General features: G+C 34.1%; 1 protein-coding gene across 1 annotated transcript in view; it reads left to right on the forward strand.

Moving 5' to 3' along the window:
- The first annotated feature begins 4,539 nt into the window (after nucleotides 1-4,539).
- Nucleotides 4,540-14,582, forward strand: part of Zng1a (Zn regulated GTPase metalloprotein activator 1A) — a 41,081-nt gene continuing 31,038 nt past the window's right edge. The window contains exons 1-4 of the mRNA XM_048806777.1: nucleotides 4,540-4,799; nucleotides 7,808-7,894; nucleotides 9,776-9,872; nucleotides 10,961-11,052. Of these exons, the coding sequence (XP_048662734.1) occupies nucleotides 4,646-4,799; nucleotides 7,808-7,894; nucleotides 9,776-9,872; nucleotides 10,961-11,052 (430 nt within the window). The 5' untranslated portion in view covers nucleotides 4,540-4,645. The remainder of the gene's footprint in view (nucleotides 4,800-7,807; nucleotides 7,895-9,775; nucleotides 9,873-10,960; nucleotides 11,053-14,582) is intronic.

Genomic DNA, 14,582 nt, shown 5'->3' on the forward strand with positions numbered 1-14,582 from the left:
CCTTTAGGCCTGCTGCATTTCCTTCCTTCCTTCCTTCCTTCCTTCCTTCCTTCCTTCCTTCCTATTTTTCTTCCTTCCTTTCTTTCTTTCGGTGTAGTCTGCAAGCTAAGAATGGTTTTAACATGCTTAATAGGTTGAAAAAATTTAAAAAACTATTATTTCATGAGGTTAAAATTGTTATCAAATTCAGATTTAAGGCTTTGTAGAAATTCTTTTTCTCTCCTATTATGTAAGCACCGATACAATGTCCTCACATTTGCTTTTTGGCCTATAAAGCCCTAAATATTTGCTAACTGGTATTACAGGAAAAGGTTGCAGATCCCTATTTTAGGTTAGAATAGCTTGGAATTCAGTGTTAGGTAGAACTGAATTGAACACCAGGGCTTCCATTTACTGATTGAATGACCTTGATTAACTATTTTAATTTTCTAAGGTCCAGCTTCTTCACCTATAAAATAGGCATACAACTAGGTGAGGTGGCACACATATGTAATATCAGCTTCCTGGTAAGATGAGGCAGGAGGATGGCAAGTTCAAGGTGAGTCTGGGCCACTTAAAATAAGAAGGGTTATCAGTGTAGCTCAGTGGTGGAGCACTTGCCTGGCATTTATGAATTCCTGGGTCCAATCTCCAGTACTGTTAAGGAAAAGGGAGGGGACATATAAATCATGTTTTCCTCAAAGACTTAAATGAAATAATCCATTTAATGTGGATTTAACATAATACTTATCATGTAGTAAGGGCTCAACACATAAAAATAATAGTTGTAATTGTTTTGTCATAAATTCATTGAGAATAAGCAAAATTGCAAAACTAAATGAGAATTAAAATTTAAGGTACAATTTAAGCTGTAATAAGTTCCTACTATACTTAGAAATTATTTTTATTTGAAAAGATTTAACATTTATTGTTGCATATTTATTATACAGAATAGTGGACTTCATTGTGACATATTTGTACAGGTATATAACATAATCTGATCAATTTCTTTTTTCAGTACTTCCTCTTGCCTTCCTTCCTCCCTCCCCCTACACTACTGGTGTATTTTCATGAGGTTGCTCTTTCGCTATATTCCCCCCCACACCCCACTTTCACATGTGAGAGAAAACATAATGACCCTTGACTTCCTGAGTCTGGCTTATTTCACTTATCAGGATGCTCTCAAGTCGCATCCATTTTCCTGCAAATGACATAATTTCGTTCTTCTTTATGGCTGCATAAAATTATTGTGTGTATACATACCACATTTTCTTTATCCATTCATCTGTTGATGGACACCTAGGCAGGTTCTGTAATTTGGCTATTGTGAATTGTCTGCTTTAACCATGAGTATGTATGTTTCTCTAAAGTATGCTACCTTTAAATCTTTTGGATAGATACTGGGGAATAATATAGCTGGATCATATGGTAGTCTCGATTTTAGTTTTTTGAAACTCCATAATGATTTCCATAGTGGTTGTACTAATTCACATTCCCAACAAAAATATTTAAGGGTTCAAAAGGTATTTTGATGGGCTGGGGTTGTGGCTCAGAGGTAGAGTGCTCACCTACCTACCATGTGTGAGGCACTGGGTTCGATTCTTAGCACCACATAAAAATAAAATAAAGATATTGTGTCCACATATAACTAAAAAATAAATATTTTTAAAAAAAGGCGTTTTGGGGCTGGGGATGTGGCTCAAGTGGTAGTGCGCTCGCCTGGCATGCGTGTGGCCTGGGTTCGATCCTCAGCACCACATACAAACAAAGATGTTGTGTCCGCCGAAAACTAAAAAATAAATATTAAAAAATATTCTCTGTCTGTCTGTCTGTCTGTCTCTCACTCTCTCTTTAAAAAAAAGGCATTTTGAACTACACAGTGACAAAGACTCATTGGGAATAGATAAAGTTGGTAAATGTTGTGTTATAATAGAAGTAAACATACAAGAGTCAGATTCAGACAGAACTAAGATTTATAAATTATGTATTTGAATTAATCAAAAACCCTGGCTTGGGAGGGTGGTAGCCAGGGGCACTCAATAACTGAGCCACATCCTCAGCCTTTTTATTTTTTAGTTGTAGTTGAACACAATACCTTTATTTTATTTATTTATTTATTCTTATGTGGTGCTGAGGATCGAACCCAGGGTCTTTCACGTGCTAGGTGAGCATTCTACCGTTGAGCCACAACCCCAGCGTCCCCCACATCCCTAGCCATTTAAATGGGTCTCACTAAGTTGCTGAGGTTGGCTTTTAACTCACGATTCTCCTGCCTCAGCCATCTGAGCTGTTGGGATTACAGGCCTGTGGCACCATGTCCATCTGGCTTTTAAAAGATACATACTTGCTAAATTCTGTCCAGTTACTAGAATCAGAAAAGAAAATGACAGTACCCCACAGAATTTATGGACAATTATAAATTGTCCATAAGTTTCCATATTCCTGAAGAGGAATATGGAAACAGACAAAAGGAAAATTTTCTTCAACCTGTAATCTTTATATTCATACCTAAGGTCAAGACTAGAAATTACTGATGTCAGCACTTCTCTACAAAGCATACTGTAACCCCAACAACTGGATGCACAGATGAACCTTTAACTTTTTAAAAAATAATACTTTGAGATAAAGTCACAAGTGATACAATTCATCAATTTAACATGTGCCATTCAGTTATTTTGAGCACATTCACAGAATTTTGTTACTATCACCACAATTGATTTTAGAACATTTTAGAAAAACACAGTACTTATTAGCAGTCACTCCCTACCTGCCACATCCTGGAACCCACTAATCTACTTCCTATCTCTCTAGATTTGCCTATTCTGGACATTTTATCTAAATGGAATCATATAATATGTGGTCTTCTGCAAAATGGCTTTTTCACTTAGCACAATGTTTTATAGATTCATTCATGTTGTGACAGGATATAGTGCTTTCTTCCTGCTTATGACAGATAATTTTCCATTGGATATATCACATTTTATTTGCCCATCAGCAGATGAACATTTGGGATACATTTAACTTTTGATCGATATAAAAACTTGCTTTTACTTGGAGTATGCTGTAACATAACTAAATTGTCTTCATAAGGCCCAGATTGCTTTTTGTGAGGGATAAGAGATATTAGTAAAACATTCAGCCAAAGCCATGTTAAGGGAATCTGGAAGAACTTACTTGTAAGATATGTAAAAGGAGGAGTTTGGGATTGTAATTGCTTCCTTTCAGGTGGCAGTGCAGTGCAGGAGTGTCACCATGTGAATAAGGCAATGCCTGTGGGTGCAATGCTATTTTTTCTTTTGATCTGTCAAAAACTTCAATATTCCATAGCGTTTCTGAAGCCAAAAAGTTTGTGATTATTCTGTTGAGGGCTTAAGGCTATCTCTTGTGGGCTGTCCACCTCAGCTTCTTTAAAGTGAACTTAACCACCAGGTTCTACTTGTTAGCCTCAATTCTTCCAATGCCGGTTCGTTATTACATTATGAGAGGTGGCAAAGCATTCAACTTTTTATACTCACATATACTCGACTTTTTAGGTTGAGTATATGTGAGTATAAGATCCTTGAATTCCTGGGACCCTCTCCCTTAGCTGTGTTCTCAATAGCTGTGTTATACCAAACAGTAGTTTGAAGAAAGAAGAAATCAAACATTTATTTGGTATCAGGAAAATTGTAAAAAATATGGCTTTTGCATCAAATACATTAACTTGGCTATATAACCTCTCTGCCTTATGTATAAAAGTGGGATAACAACATACATAGAACTGAATATTGTCAGTACATTAAAATATGCACAACCTTGTAAGTAACCATGGAAATGCAAATGAAGACTACAATGAAGCATCATTCTGTATTCAACTGACATTTAGTTCAATGAGATCTTTAATACATTGTTGGGGAAATGTATGAATTTGTACAAACATTTTGAAAACATAATGGTGCCTTTTCTTGTAAACTGTAACATCTGTAATAACTAAGATAGAGCAATTCTGCTTTTACAAACACATTAAAGGGAAAGTTGAGCACATATACACCAGGAAATATGTTCACGTTTGCCTGAGAGAAAAACCTGAAAACAATTGATAGAAAATGGATAAATAACCGTACAGTCACACAATAAAATATAACTCAATAGTTGAGTTGAAAATATAGCAAATTCCAGGGCATTATATATTATATGGTAATCTTTTTATAAAATTGAAAAAGAAGCCAAATTAAACGACACATTGTAAAAAGAAAATTAGAAAGACAACTTGGATAAAGCTCAAAAACGTCAAGTTGACAAGGTCTATGTCTGCGGAAACACTTTAGGTCAGGCCACCCACCCCAAGTTCAAACTAGCCTTATCCCTGACAACAGCCGGTAGCACTAAGGCTGCAGACATGCAAAGAGCTTCAGAGGTGCTGCTTCGCGCAGCCTCGCTCAGGTTCAGAGTCCTCCCTGAGGGCGTGTCCAGCTCCCGTGGGGGCGTGTCCAGAACCCCTGGGGGCGTGGCGGGGTGAACAGAGCGTCAGTCATGGCCCAGGTAATGGGCTGGTTTCGAGAAGCTACGTGGCGCGGGATGATGACGCAAGTCCCGGGCCTGGTGTGGCGTGCGCTGAGTGCGCGGCTGCGGCTCCGCGTCTGGGTGTCAGCCTTGGAGCTGACCGTGAGGCGTGCGGTAGGCCGGGATGTTACAGACTGCTGGAGCTCAGGATGAGGAAGAGGAGCACGCGGAGGAGGACTGTCCTGAATTGGTTCCCATTGAGACGAAGCAGGGAGAAGAGGAGGAGAAGCCTGGCCCCGGTGCTAAGATCCCAGTCACAATTATCACCGGGTATTTAGGTAATTAAGCATCCCGGTCAGAAAATGCCACGAACTCTGGGATTTGGGGGCCTGCTGGGGCCCCTTCTCCTTAGTCACTGGGGCCGCCTGGCCGACAGGAAGGGTGTGTGAGGTAGGGGCTGGGTCACTTGATCCTCGTAAGGATTGCCTCTCCAAATCTCAAGTGAGATTAAAGTTAGCCACTCATTTTGAACCTGGGCTTTGAAGCCTGGACTCACCCATTAATTATTCTTGAGACCTCTAACAAGTCATCTTACCTCCCACTCATCCATCTCACTCGAAAATGGAAATAATACTGGTCACCTGCCTGAGCTTGTTTTCTCATCTGCAAAACGGGGCAGGAAACACCCACCTTAAAAGCATTTTGCCATTAAAAGTTGCCCTGTCTGTACAATGCCCCACACTTAAGGGACATTCCTTGGTATATTGCACGTCCCCAGGAGCGAAACTCCTCTAGCCATTATGAAAAAGTACTTATAACCCAAACATTTTTATTGAGGTTTCTTTGCAGAGGACTGTGAGAGAAAGTAAGAATAAAATCTTTGCCCTCCAAGAGTGTTTCTCAAACTGAGAAAGTTCATGATTACACAGGGATACTTGAAACCACAGGTTTGTGAACATGGTACCATTTTCTGAAGGGCAGTTTATGCCCTTATTTTTCGCCGAAACGTTTGAGAATGCTATTTACAAACCCTACAGTTAAATAGGAGGGCTAGAATAAATACATGACTATATTTAAAAGATGAAAACAGTTAAAAGAGGTGAATAAAGTGATACTATTTCCGGGAAATACCAACATTCCTAGATGGTGCTAGAGACTGATGAGGACTTGAGGGCCTTTTACATAAAAATAAGAAATCACTGATGTTTCCTTTTTTTTTTTTTTAATGGATTGTAAGTTTATTCTCACTTTTATTCAGAACTGATTTTTTTAAAAGAATGGATTTTTGGTACTTCCCCACTATTCAAAGGTGACACTACTGAGAAGTTGAACAAATTCCTTATCCACAACAGTATACTTAAACTTGCCCCCCTCATTTTGCTTACTGGTAAAAATCAATTTCATAGATAGTGTAAAACATACTAATAGTATCAGTATAGTTGGTAAAGCATTGGAGATGATGGTCTAAAGTGCCAGAGTGAGAACTAAATGTCAGCATCTTTCTTGTTACTAAATCTAGGATACAATTTGACCCCTTGATCATTTTATTTTTTTGAAGCACTGTTCCATCTGTTTCTATTTGATTCTCTTCTCATTTTTCTGTGTATTTCTCTGGCTTTTTAAGCCATCTCTTCCTATTCATTTTTCAGCTTAACTTCCACATAGTTTCAATTTTGATGTCCTGTAGAAATCCCAAAACTTAACATGTTCAGCAATTTACATGTTACTGTCCCCTCAAATGCTTCTATTCCTGTGATTCCAACCACCTGGGATGCTCTAACAGCTTCCTAACTACCATAATCTTGAGGTTCTTTTTTTTTTTTTTTTTCCCTTTAATATATTCTCTGTAGGTTAGCCCTAATGATCTTTATAAATGTTACTCTGATTTGTTAAACCCTTCAGTGGCTTCTACTTGAGTTAAAGTGCAGACTCCTTAATGTGAATTACAAGGACCTGTATGATCTGGCTTTCGCTAAACTATGCAGCCTGCCAAATGGTGGCCCAGCACACTGAACTAATTTTACTTCTTAAAAGCACTCAGTATTTTAGTCCCTTGGGATATTTTTCTTACTCCTCTGGCTATGCCTGTCTTGGGTTCTGGGTAGCATCTTGTTCATCTGTTGAATGTTATCATCCTATGACATAATTGAATTGCCTCTTTATTTATCTAAATTCATCTTTTCCCACCCATAAGCTCCATGTAGGCAATACTACCTTTGCCTTGTACACTTTTCATCAAGACCCAGTATAAATATGGTTCATAGTAGATACTTTTGAAAGAATGGACTGTATCTTAAAATCTTTTTCTTCATAATGTGATTAATTCTTAAGCCCTAGTAATTCTTCTATCAGAAGGTTTTTTATATTCACAGCTTATTTCAGCTTTCACTGTCATTGCCCTGTGTGTTACTCATGTTCGGACCTCTCTCTCACACTTACACTGGTTTCCCTAGTTATACTCTAGAAAACTTGAGTATGTATTTCAGTGGACGCCTGTAAACTACATGTAGAAGTTTTTAGCAGCACTGTGATAAAATGCTGAAAACAACCCAAATGTCCACCAACAAAAATAGATTATAAAGGATGTATTCATGCAATTGAAATATGTTACTACACAATTGAAGTTTTCCTTTATTCCTTTATGAACTTTGATATGTTTGGTTCATAATATAAATGTTTTTCTTCTACTTGAAATGAACACATACTAGGTTTAATACGCCACCTACTGGAGGAACTTAGTGTAGCTTTATGAGTATGTCTTTCTAAATAAGGAATATTCCCATCTTTCCTTGACAGTTCTTACTTCTGTTTCATAAAATATATGACAATTTATAGATTGCTTTAAGCATACTAAAAGTAGAAATATAGCCATCCTGAATTTGTGTATGTTTAATCGATAATGATACAAAAAATAGTTATTTAGATGTAAAGTTTAGGGAAGTAAACCAAGTCGTCTCCATTCAGAAATATTGTCATAATATAAAAGGGAATTACAGATTTTGAATTTTATAAATTATATTTTATTCCTCTGAAATCATTATTAATTCATTATTTAATAGAAATTTTAGATTCCCTTGTATTGTATAAGTTATGAAGAAGACATATTCGTTTAGTAAAATTAGGTTAAAAAACTGATTTAACTTGTAGTATTAGTAAATATTTGTAAAATATATAAAGCATATTATACTTTTCAAAGATTGCTTTAATCTTTTCCTTTAGAATTTCTTGTACCATAGTTAAGTATGAAAAATAGCACACAAATTGTTAAAAAAATCACGACTTTTATTATCCTTTTCATGCCTTTAAAATTAGTCTTTGAATTTTGCTACTTTAATGTATTTTATAGGTGCTGGAAAGACAACTCTTCTGAACTACATTTTGACAGAACAACATAGTAAAAAAATAGCAGTTATTTTAAATGAATTTGGAGAAGGTAAGTAAATTTCAGTATTATGTCGTGCTTCAGTAACTTAGAGGACAGTCTATTCTACTGGTTGATTGATATTCAGTATTTAAAATGAAAATGGTATGTATTATAATGCACGCATGCTGATAGGGATAGCTTTGAAAAGTTTAGATTAATTTCTGTTAAGCTGTACTTTTATGGATTTAGAATATTAACATCAGATAATTTCTAAAACTTTTATTTTGTGTAACTTTGAAATTCATATCAACAGAATTAAAATACATTTTTATGCAAAATAAATCCAGAGGTAAAAATCTTTTCTCTTTTTAAAAAAATTTATACTACATATATGCAATATATGTATATTTTAGTCGTAGATAGACACAGTACCTTTATTTTATTTATTTGTCTTCATATGGTGCTGAGGATTGAACCCAGGGCCTCACATGTGCTAGGCAAGTGCTGAGTTACAACCTCAGTCTCCAGAGGTAAAAATCTTACTATTTGAAAGAAAAGTTTTTTTGTTTGTTTTGTTTTTTAAAGGCACTAAGGTGCTTTGGTACTAACTATATTGTGTATTTCTGCTCATGAATATATTTGAAATATATCTGTTCATCAGTTTTAGACACAAGTATTAACTTTAATGAAATCTAACATTTTAGCCAAAACATAATTTTTGTTAGAACGTTTCTTAAAGTCTACTCTTTTTCCATTGTAAATGAGTAAAAGAGCTAGGTTTTATGGACACCATGGGACACCTGGTAGTCAAATGTGATTTCTTATTTCAGTAAACTAAAGAGAAAAGACAAAATAAAAACACTGAGATTTGTTTTTCTTTCTTTCTTGTGCAGTACTGGGGATCAAACCCAGGACCCTGCACATATTAGACAGGCATTCTATCATTGTGCTACACTTCCTACCCATATAAACTCTGAGATTTCTCATACTGGTCCTTTTCTAACTTCTTATTAACTAATTTTCTGTTGTACACTGGTTACATTCATTGTGTTATTTTTCATTGCTTTTCTTCATTTTTGATATTCATTTTCAGAAATTTGTCCTTCATAGCATTCTCAATATTTTTCTTCATGTTTTATGAACATTCCACATAGCTTGAATTTTGTGGCAATCCCTTTAAAAGCTCTTTATCATCATCTACCTCAAATATGAACAAAAATATATATAAGTGTAAAACGATGGGTTTCTCTTTTGGAGACAAAGGCCATTTGCTTTCCCAGACATTTAAGATTCTTCCTTGGCTTTTTTTTGCAGGAAAAGTAAACATTTAAAATCATTCTTAAATTCTTTCCGAGGTAATTATTACTAGGAAATTTTTGTATATTTGACAAAAAGTTTATTTTTTAAATGAACACATGATACTCTGATCATAAATTTCTTTAAAATGGACTAATACTTATACTGGGAATTTGAATAATCTGTCTAATAGAAACAAACAAGATATAGGAAGAATAAAAAAAAAAAGTAGTTAAGACAGGCTTATCAGTTGACAAAAGGGTATACCAAAACCATTATGTAAAACATACTAGTCTGCCTAGAAAGTTTTCCATGGACAAGAAAAAAATGCTTCCAAGGCAGCTACTTTATCAAGAAATAGAAATGGTCAAGAAGAGGCCTCAAGAGGAAATAGGTATATTCATTGATTTTTGGATTTGCCTCTCTACAGGCTTAAAATCTTCTTAAAGAAAAGCTAAAATAATCTAGAATACTATAATTTAAATATTTAGGCTGCATGAATAGAAAGAAAGAATAAAAATTATAAAATGCATTTGTGCTTTGAAATCTGCTCCACATTTAAATATTCTCATCTTTATTTTTGGTTAGCTATTGAACATAATCTAAAGAGATTATGTTGATTATGTTGTAAAATTATCTTGTTAATTTTTCTAGGAAGTGCAGTAGAGAAATCCTTAGCTATCAGCCAAGGTGGAGAGCTGTATGAAGAGTGGCTGGAACTTGGAAACGGTTGCCTCTGCTGTTCAGTGAAGTAAGGAATATGTTCACTATGTGTTTCTTAGCTTACTAGAAATGTTTACTGATATTTCCATCTTTGATTTTCCTGATTAAATTAACTGAATTTACATACTGTTTGCTTCATTGTATTTTTCAAATAGAAAATAAACTTAGCAGAGTGTATTTTATTAAAGTTCTTTTTTTACTATTTTTTATCTGCTTGAATTCTTTCCTCCTTTTATTAAATTTTATATTAGGTGTTCAAGTTTATTTCATTACTAATTTCTCATGAGTGCAAGTCACATATCATATGCAAAAGATGATTATTTTGAATTTTATATATCATTAATTTCATTTCCAAGTATTTGATCTCTTTAAAACAAAAACAAATTACTATCAAAAAGTAACCTTTCATTAGTTGTTTCCAAGGACATTATTTTGTTCACTAAACTGTGATAAATCCTAGAAGAGTAGCTTGTACATAGTAGCAACTCATATATTTGATAAATTATGGAAACTAACACATGTACTATTGATTTTATATATTCTAGTGAATTAATTTCTTCTACATAATTTCCTTCCTATATGTTGACTTTGAGTCAAATAAATTAGGAAGCATGAAGTTATAACTGACTTTCTTAAACAACCAGAATGTCATATAGTCAGTATTTTTCTTCACTTTTGTATTATAAGAAAAAAAGGAAATTTGATCTTGTACCCTAATTCAGAATAGAGTTAAATGGTATTTAATGACAGTGTCCCTTTAGCTATTAAATTATTGTGGCTAATAAATTTTATCATTATTTTGAATGTTGATTTTTTTTTCTTTCATAAAACTATAGCATTGACTTTAGTCAAATGAAGTTCTCTCTGCTTTTAATTTTAATAAAGTATTAACTCATTACATTTTTTTTAACCTGTGTGTGTATATGCATCTATTTACTTCTCCTCATTGTAAATATTGAATGGACATTTTATTAGAAACTTAGGAGCAAGTTAAATTTTCACATGCCTAGAGGTATTTTTGAGTTGTGTTGTTGAATATATTTTAAAATGTTCATGATGAACATTTAAAAATATTCAGGTAATCAACTCTATGTATTACATTTTGCTATTCTCCAGGGATAATGGCCTTAGAGCTATTGAGAATTTGATGCAGAAGAAGGGGAAATTTGATTACATACTGTTAGAGACTACTGGGTTAGCAGATCCTGGTAAGAAATGACATTATTAATAATCAGAATATTGTTCTTTTGACTTTTTAAATAGATATATTGGAGAAATATTTAAAATGAATATTAACCTAGGGGTGTAACTAAGTGGTAGAGTGCTTGCCTAGCAAAGCCCTGAATTCAGTCCACAGCAGCACACAAACACACATACACACACAAATTTATCTCCTGATTGTCTGCGTTTTATGGTCAGGTAATCTTTTCAAGTTACAAGTGTTGCATTCTTTGAATTCTTGCTTATTTCCTTGTTTGAGAATACTTGTCTTTTGTTTTTATACTTAAAGGATTACTTGTATTTCTATAGTTATATAAATATTATATTTATATTAAAGGATACAATTTTGGGTCAAAATTTCTTTCCCTCATGTTTTGCAAGTGTTTTTCTATAGTTTCTTAGTAATTTTTAGATTGGTCAGTTGTCCTTGTTCAGTGATTTGTTTTATTTTTTATTCTTATTTTTGGTGGTGCTGAGGATCAAACCCGGGGCCTCATGCATGCTAGACAAGCATTCTACCACTGAGTTACATCCCCAGCCCTCTCCTTTTATCAGGAAGAATTTGTGAGTGTTGTAGTGTCTGAGTTTCAATGCTTGTTGTTTCCTTTAATGTTTGAGAATGTTTTTCATTCCTGAAAAACAACTTGGCAGTTATTACCCTTTGAGAACACTTTTGTTAGAACTTTGTGGTCCATAATTTATTATGCTAGAATATTGAGTATTACTGTAAAGTCTGATTTCTGTCCTCTACCTCTCCCCCCAATGACTTTCTTTTTCATCCAAAATACCTGAAAATTCTTGTTTTTATTTTTGAAGTTCAGTAATGTAAACTGAGTATTTGAGTACCATTCATAATCATTTTCTTCTGAATTATAATATACCCTTAGTTCTTCACTTAAGGACATTATCCTTGTTTATTATCATGAATAATAATTTTGTCAGATTATGGGGTACTCTACTTCATGAGGCCAATTTTCTGCATTTTGAGTTTTATTTTGTTCTTTTATCTGTTCTAATTGTTTTGATTCATCTTTTCATCTGCTTTTGCATTTGTAATCATTTAAAGGCTTTCTTTTTGTCATTAATTCTGTTTCTACCAGTGTCTGTTCTATTCCTTATTTGTTTAAAATGAATTAATTGGTTAAGCAATGGTGTCATATTGACCCCAAGTTTATTTGTTCAGTGTAACAAACTGTCTTTTCATATTATTGTGGCTTGTTTTATTTCAAGCTTGTTTTTATTAACATCGTATTATCAATAATTTTTTTGTCATGAAGAAGTTCTTCATAATTTTCTTTGGTTTCTGGGATTATGGTTTCTTCTAGAATGGGTTCTTTGTCAAATGTATGCCCTATTCATTTCTTCAGTTTTTTTTTTTTTCCTTCTTCCATTCTTTTAATTTTTTGCTTTTCCTGGTTGAATGTGTGTTTGTGCTTGATCTGGGATGCTCTGAGAGCTTTTATCTACTTAGATGTATTCATGATGAATTCCTTTTAATACCTTTTTCATCTTATCCAAACATGTTTCTCTTTAGTCCCATTTTGCAAACTGGATATTGTTGGTGGTGGGGGAGAGGGAAGCAAAAGGAAAACAGATCATCTAAAGAGCCACATGGGGCAATGTTGCTGTTAGGTTCTGCTGTTTTAAAATACCCAATACACCCCTTTGGACCTCAGAACTCGTGCTTCCTTTTGCTCTCGGCCCTAGAAAGTGACTTTATACCCCAAAGGTAGAGATGGCTAGAAACTTTTATGGCTTTTTTTTTTTTTCAAGTTGCTTTTCCCTATGTTACTTTTTCTTCCCTCTGTTCCACTTGTTGCATTTTGGGTGGTATTTCTCAAAAGTACTAGGATTTTGTAAACTATTTTCTTAAAACCTCTTATTAGGGGTGAAAGTAGACTTTGTTTTCATTTTGACTGTCACTGTTTAAAATTTGTGGTAGGAGGATGTATGTTCTTTTTTTATTGTTAGGTTGCTGCTGATAAAATTTTGACTTAAAATTTTTTATTATTTTTATTTTATTAGGTTTTGAAGAAGGGAGATTCTATAATCTATTCAGTTCCTCAGCCTTGGCACAGTGACATTTTGCATTGGATAAATACTTTGCGGGTGGGGAGCTGTCTTGGGCATTATAGGATATTTACAGTATCCCTGGCTTACACCTGTTAACTGCCAGTAACATCACCCTAGGAACAACCAAAACTTTCTACCGACATTGGCAAATATTCCCTGGGGAGAAAAAGCACCACTTCATTTACTTATCTTTACTCCTCCTATACACCTACATTCCAAATTCTAAATATTTCTTTTCTAGGCTTGCAAGAATTACATCAAAGGTCAATAATAGATTTAGAATAAAAGCTTTAATGTACTTTTACAGTTCAACTTAATAATAACAAACATTATGGTACAACTTACTAGCTATTTATCTGAATAGAAATCAGTGCATTTTTTAAAATTATAAAATGATGATGTTAAGTGTTTTGCTGAGTGAAAAATTAATACATTTTCTGTGACTTACTATTTAGAATAATCACACGGATTTACTTTTTCTCCCTTATTAATTAAAACCATGTTTTTAGTCAAGAAAGTAAAGAAAATTCTTATTGGCAATTCAGTTGTTTCCCATCTAGGAGACTGACACTCTCCAGTTCTAAGCTAAATAATTGTCATGGTAAAGTAATTTCCTTGAAAAGGACAGACATTGATTCAGCCCCTGTTACTCACAGATCCTATTTCAGTCGAATTGGAAAACTATTAAGTTTTTGGGAAAAAAATCAATAGGTATCAGGAAACCATTAGATCTTGTGGCCCTTGCTATATCTTGCATGAGTAATCACTGTAAACAGCTGACAGGTATTTCATTGTTGACAGAGTGATGCTTGGGGGACCACATCTTGTCAGGGTAGGTGGACAGCTTTAGACAGTGGAATGAGTTCAGTTATCCTTGTTTTCCCCTTATGCTCATTCTTTTAGACAGCACTGTCACTAACTGGGCCTGTGATGCTTTGAAAAATCAAATACTTTCCTTGCTGTCAGTTTCCTTTTTCTTGTGTTGTGGCATAGTAATCAGGGTGTGTGGTTTGGTGCTGAACCAGTTTCTGTCAAAAACAAGTTTTAATTTCTTATTCAGAAATAATTTTTCCTGAAACCCAAGTTTTGTGCTAGTGCTAAATAAGTAGTGTGAGGATTAATTAATAATACCAGTGAGTTTATAATTTTACTTCTTGTTCTTTTTCTCCTATAAAAATTACAATGTAATTTTTTTGACAAGTGATTTTGAATTATTTGCATCTCATTTACTTTTTCCTTAGAGAGATGATTCATTATTTGTGAACCATATAATTTTCATATTTAGGAGATGAGAAAATGAAAATAAGCCCTATGTGCACATAGCCATAGTGTTGAAGTTGTTTAATAATATCTCCTCATAACTTATTTTGGCATAGGTAGAAGCTTACTGTTTGATTTGTGTGTAGTAAAAGTTGGTCTTTTTTTTTTTTTTTTTTTTTTTTTT

The sequence above is a fragment of the Marmota marmota genome, unplaced genomic scaffold, assembly GCF_001458135.2.
Source record: "Marmota marmota marmota unplaced genomic scaffold, marMar, whole genome shotgun sequence".
Lineage (NCBI taxonomy): Eukaryota > Metazoa > Chordata > Mammalia > Rodentia > Sciuridae > Marmota > Marmota marmota.